Genomic DNA, 6444 nt, shown 5'->3' with positions numbered 1-6444 from the left:
GCGTTCAAAGCAAATAAAACTGGGTAACTTAAATTGCTTCAACCGCGAGTCAACAAACAGTATTTGGTGACAAATTCATGACATCCAATCCAACAAAATAAAAGATTGCAAGAGCTCTTACCCCCCCAACGCCCCCCAAAAAATGCTTCAAACATCATTAATCATAATATATAGTACTGTTACCTAATTTTGAATGTTCAGCTTTACAAAATGTTTGCTGGGATGAAGTAGTGTAACAGTACAAGCAATCCTGACAGCGGTAAGCAGTCAAGTTACCAAGCATATGAATATGTTGTTACATTGAGAGGGTACTGTAAGCTTGGGACTAGGAAGACCTTAAATAGGTACATCGCTTTAAAAGGATAAGTTAAATTGCTTCAACCATGTGTTCCCGGACACGCCTAGCAGGCAGCAGCAAACACCATCCAAAAAGAAAAAAGATGGCAAGTGCTGTCATACCCCAAAGCCTCAAACACCACTAACCATACTATTGCATTATTACCTAAAATTGAATGGTTCACTTTACAGAAGGTTATGCTTGCTGGTATGAAGTAGTATACAAGTAATCAATCACGGAAGCACTAAAGTTACCAAGCAAATAAATAAATGTTCAGTTACATTGAGGGGGTAATTGTAAGCTTGAGGCTTGGAAGACCCTAAAATCTGTACATCGCTGAAACGACACATCCAACTTCAAATGACAGTCTGGTGATGCAATATTGTCAGAAGTGCTGCTTATACTCGTGAGCAAACAATTCTCTCAGGAAGACAACAACAAATAATTAGCATAGTCATTAATATGGCGTCACTCCAGCATTTTAAACAAAAGATACTCCCTCCCGCCTTTTATGTCGGTTAGCGGCGGTTAGCTCAAAATATAAAAGGAGGGTGGGAGTACATGGTTAATTGCTTATCCATTACGTTACTCATCTCTCATGAATGCCTTTCAGCACTTTGGAAGTTGGGATCTAGGAAACTAGTACCCATGCAAAAATAGTAAACTTAGTCTAGCAACGAACTCAAGACATATACTTAACCATGTGAAGAGGAACTGAAATCAGTAACGAACTCCAGCATTTGCATATGACTCAAACTAGACAAATGCCTTTCATTTCTAGTCACAATACATAAACCTAACAACTAGGCCCCTAACAATTGTCCAGTCGTAAACAAAGGCAACCCTCCTCGCTCGTCCAAGGCATAAGCAAAGCAGCTGAAGATTTGGGCTAGCCGAGCTTATCCAACAATACGATTATTTATACCTACTATGACAAGATAAGATCTGCATCATGAAAATGAAACCCTTAACTCTCAGCTGACAGTATTAAACAACGAACAAAAGAATTCCCAATTCATTAACTTTACTTGCCATTAGATAGATGAAAGTAAACAAGCAATAGATTTCTGCCATTGTTCAAGGAGACCCGATCAACATCAACAGTACTAGCAGCCGTCACCGGCATCAGAGCAGCGACACACAGTTAAACATGCCAGAGTTGCCGGCGACGAGATTGATATATAGTTGACACATCTATCACATGACACATGTATCAACAGTATAACAACGAAAAGCAGCAGCAGACTAACAGTACACCGCAGGCCGACTGTGGCAGCCGCCACCGGACCGGAGGCCGGTAGTTTGATTCATTATAGATCAGGTTGGTGGATCGGATTGAAATCGAAGGGAATTACCCAAACAGGCAAGCGAGCCAGCCAGGCAGCCAACTGTCTCAGGAAGACTGTCATTAATATGGCGTTACTCCAGCATTTTAAACAAAAGATACTCCCTCCCGCCTTTTATGTCGGTTACCTCAAAATATAAAAGGAGGGAGGGAGTGCATGGAAAATTGGTTATCCGTTACGTTATTCATCTCTCATGAATGCCTTTCAGCACTTTGGATGTTGGGATCTAGGAAACCAGTACCCATGCAAAAATACTAAACATAGTCTAGCGATGAACTCAAGACATATACTTAACAATGTGGTGAGGAACTGAAATCACTAACGAACTCCAGCATTTGCATATGACTCAAACTAGACAACTGCCTTTCATTTCTAGTCACAAACCAATAACAACTAGGCCTAACAATTGTCCAGTCGTAAACAAAGGTAACTCTCCTCGCTAGTCCAAGGCATAAGCAAAGCAGGTGAAGATTTGGGCTAGCCGAGCACATCCAACAATACGAATTATTTATACCTATGACAAGATAAGATCCGCCTCATGAAAATGAAACCCGTAACCCTCAGCTGACAGTATTAAACAGCGAACAAAAGAATTCCCAATTAATAAACTTTACTTGCCATTAAAAGAAAGTAAACAAGCAACAGATTTCCGCCATTGTTCAAGGAGACCCGATCGACATTAACATTACTAGCAGCCGTCGCTGGCATCACGGAGCAGCAACACATACTTAAACATGCCAGAGTTGCCGGCGACGAGATATAGTTGACACATCTATCACATAACACATGTACCAGCAGTATGACAACGAAAAGCAGCAGCAGACTAACAGTACACCGCAGGCCGACTGCGGCAGCCACCACCGGACCGGAGTCCAGAGGTCGGTAGTTTGATTGTTTATAGATCGGGTCGGTGGATGGGATTGAAATTGAAGGGAATTACCCCAAGCAGGCAGGCAGGCAAGCCAGCCAGCAAGCTACTTCTTGAGGCTGCCGCGGACGCCGGGCTTGGGCTTGGAGGTGGTGGCCTCGGCGGGGGCGGAGGAGTGCAGGTTGACGAGCTTCTCCGGCTCGAAGGGAAGCTTGGGGTGGCGCGCCTCATGGTGGATCTGCATAGACTTGATGTCGGGCGCCGGGATGCGGCAGAGTGGGCACGCCAGCTTCGCGTGCCCACCCTTGTCCTGCCCCAGCCGGTCCGCCTGCCCAGCCTTGCCGCCGCCGCGGTTCGTCGTCGCCGCGGCGATCTTCTCGGCGATCTCCTTCGCCGTGTGCTTCTTCGGCTTCGCCTTCCCCGTCATGGCCGACCCCTCCTCCTCCTCCTCCTCCTCCTCCTCCTCCTCCTCCTCACGCTCTCGCCGCTCGCCGCTCGCCGCCCGCCGCCGCCGCCGCCGCCGCGTCGCCTTCCTAACCCTACTTGTGTTTTGTGTTCTTCGCGGTGATGGGTGAGAGAGGGCGAAACCCGGGCCGCCAATTATTAGCCTCCTGCGGGCTGCGGCCGCACACTGCTTCTCCCCGCGGCGGTAGTCGTCTCGCTTCGGGCCGTCGGATCTGGAACGCGCGGTCCCGATTGTGTGGGCTCGGATTCCACGGACCTATTTGGATATTGTCCGGTGTACGAGACACAAAATTTTTCGTTTGTGCGCGCGACCATACCTGCTCGCCACATTTGATCTTTTTCCATGTCCACTGATATTTAGGGCACGTTTGGACATGACAGTTGATATCATTTTATGTTAGAATTGGTAAAATTTATGCTAAGTTTTTATACGAAGATCAGTGAGAAACATTTCAGCCTTTTTTTTGAGCTAGAAGAGAGAAACGATATTTTAGGTGTTTATTTATTGTATGTACAAGGTAAAGGAGGACGTTAAGGCGTGACATTCGTCTATCTCTCGCGGGCGCCCTTCCTCCCCCACCTCCACCTCCTTCCCTGCCGCCGGCGAGCGTCGACCTCGTCGTCAAGCACCTCTCGCTCCTCGACCCGTCCTCATCGTGCTCGCCCCCGCCGCTGACAACCGCCCCGCCATGGTGCTAGGGTTCGCCAGAGCTTCGACGAACCCTAACGCACGCAGCAGCCGCCTTCTTCCCCTTAATCTCACCTTATGACTTAAACTTAACTTACTTACTTTATCTTGTTCCTATTCTATCACAGATCAGTGCATAGAGCGTGTCTCATCGTTACGGTCAGTTGTCATTAGATTAAACAGCTACAATGCACCTCTCTGTCTTGAAACAGATTCTCAACTAGGCCATTATTATCCAGGAATCATAGGCTTTTCCTTAAACCCATGTCGGCTAAGTGTTCTCTGAACATGCTAGGTGGTAAGCCTTTTGTAAGCGGATCCGCAAGCATCTTTTCTATTCTTATATGCTCAAGACTAATTATATGATCTCAGACTTTATTTTTCACAACATAATACTTTGTGTCAATGTGTTTGGCAGCACTACTTGACACATTGTTGTGAGCATAACATATTGTTGGATTATTATCGCGGTATAACTTGAGTGGTTTATTTATGTCGTCTACCACTTTCAACCCGGGCATGAATTTCTTCAGCCAATTCACCTGCCCTGTGGCCTCATAACATGCCACAAACTCAGCATACATTATGGACGATGTAGTGACGGTTTGCTTTGATCTTTTCCACGATATAGCTCCTCCTACGAGAGTGAATATGTATCCTGACGTGGACTTTCTGTCATCTCCCACATAATCAGAATCTGTATACCCCTATATGTGCAGGGAATCAGATCTTCTGTATGTTAGCATGAGACCCTTCATACCTTGCAGGTAACGCAAAACTTTCTTTACTAATTTCCAGTGTTCTATTTCTGGATTACTCTGATATCTGTCAAGTAACCCGGTAACAAATGCTAAGTCAGAGCGAGTACACACTTGAGCATACTGCAAACTTTTGATAGCTGAACTATATGGACCACCTTCATTTGATCGATCTTATATTGGTTCCTGGGACATTGAAATTTCTCATATCTGTCGCCCTTGACTATGGGAGCAGGTGAAGACTTATAATTTTATATACTGTATTTCTTTAGAACTTTTTCTAAGTATGCCTTTTGTGATAATCCTAAAACCTCATTTTCTCTATCTCGGTGAATCTCTATTTCTAGGACGAACGAAGCTTCACCGAGATCCTTCATATCAAACTTTGAGGATAAGAACTTCTTTGTTTCTAGTAGTAGATTAACATCACTGCTAGCGAGCAAGATGTCATCCACATACAAGACTAGGAAAATGTATTTCTCATTCTTGAACTTTGCATAAACGCAATTGTCCTCTATATTTTCTTGAAACCCAAACTTTCTTATTGTACTATCAAACTTCAAATACCACTGTCTCAAAGCTTATTTTAACCTGTAAATAGATTTCTTCAGACGGCATCCCATGCGTTCTTTTCCTTCCACAACAAAGCCTTTCGATTGTACCATATAAACATTTTCCTCTAGATCCCCATTTAGGAATGTCGTCTTTACATTCATCTGATGTAATTTTAAATCATAATGTGCTACAAGCGCCATTATGATTCTAAAAGAATCCTTATATGAGACTGGAGAAAATATCTCATTATAATCTATACCTTCTCTTTGAGTGAAGCCTTTCGCCATAAGTCGCGCTTTGAATATTTCTATATTTTCTTTGGAGTCATGTTTAGTTTTGTAGACCCATTTATAGCCTACTGTCTTGGCTCTTTTAGGAATTGTTTCTAAGTCCCAAACACAGTCGGTGTCAATGCAGAAAGTGACCAACATGTAAATATTTATAGTTTTGTTGTACATTGTGATCGGAGGTGGCCTAGCACTTAATGAAATAGAGTTTATACTGGTTCAGGCAACATGCCCTACGTCCAGTTTGAGTCGGTCGGTGACTTTATTCCTGAGCCCAGGTGCTCAAAGTTTGCAGTGGGGTTACAAACGAGAAGGAGAAAGATGGGAGGTACAAGAGGTCCAGTCGGACTATGGTCTGAAGGGCCGAGAGTGACGGGAGCCCCGCTATGTGCTAAGTGTTCGAGCGTATGCTTATAGTTTGAACCTGGTGGTTCTGTTGCTATGTACTAGTAAAATTGATCGATCTGAATCAACTTATCTATTAGGAGAGAACGCATCCCCTTTTATCGATGAAGGGAATGGCCTTACAAGTGAGAGGTGGAGAGTACGTATGCTACTAAGTCTTGTTGTCCATGCCGACGGGTACAGGATGATGGTAGGCGCCTACAATACTGTTGAATGTTAGATGCACGTGGGAGGTTGTGTTGTCTTCTTTAGGTATGGCAGACATCGCTGCCTACCATACTGTTGATACCTGGAGGCATGCAAGGGATTTTACCATGTTCGCCTGGTACGGTAAATGTCGGTGCCCACAACACTGTCGATGCCTTAGAGGCACATAGGGGGAGCCTTACTGTATTTGTCTGGTATGGGAGTTGATGGTGCCCACAATACTATAGGGGAAAATGTCGGCACCTACAACATTGTTTGGGTTCTGTCATACCAAGGAGGTCGTAGGGTACTGTCCTATAGGTGTACAGGGTACGATCCTTGGTATTATGGTTGACTTGTGCGCCCTGTCTTACTTTCTCCGTCTATTTCCTGGTCCCTACCGAGCGGGCATCCCTGGTTGGTCGGTCCTAGTTGGCTCTGATTGTTCCAGTCGGAGACGAGCTGTAAGCAGAGGTTCGACACATTCTCGGTCGGAGAAGCAGGTCAAAGTCGAAAGTGGTGTTTTAGCCAGGCCTTCCGATCGGAGAG

The 6444-nt window shown here is 45.0% G+C and overlaps 1 protein-coding gene across 1 annotated transcript; it reads right to left on the bottom strand.

Moving 5' to 3' along the window:
- Window positions 1-2283: 2283 nt before the first annotated feature.
- On the bottom strand, window positions 2284-3105 carry LOC136521048 (protein METHYLENE BLUE SENSITIVITY 1-like). The gene has a single exon (XM_066514762.1). The coding sequence runs from the start codon at window positions 2976-2978 to the stop codon at window positions 2658-2660; it is 321 nt and encodes a 106-aa protein (XP_066370859.1). The 5' UTR covers window positions 2979-3105; the 3' UTR covers window positions 2284-2657.
- Between the last annotated feature and the right edge of the window lie 3339 nt (window positions 3106-6444).

Source organism: Miscanthus floridulus, chromosome 18 (genome assembly GCF_019320115.1).
Source record: "Miscanthus floridulus cultivar M001 chromosome 18, ASM1932011v1, whole genome shotgun sequence".
Classification (NCBI taxonomy): domain Eukaryota; kingdom Viridiplantae; phylum Streptophyta; class Magnoliopsida; order Poales; family Poaceae; genus Miscanthus; species Miscanthus floridulus.
This window is presented reverse-complemented; position numbering and strand designations above follow the sequence as displayed.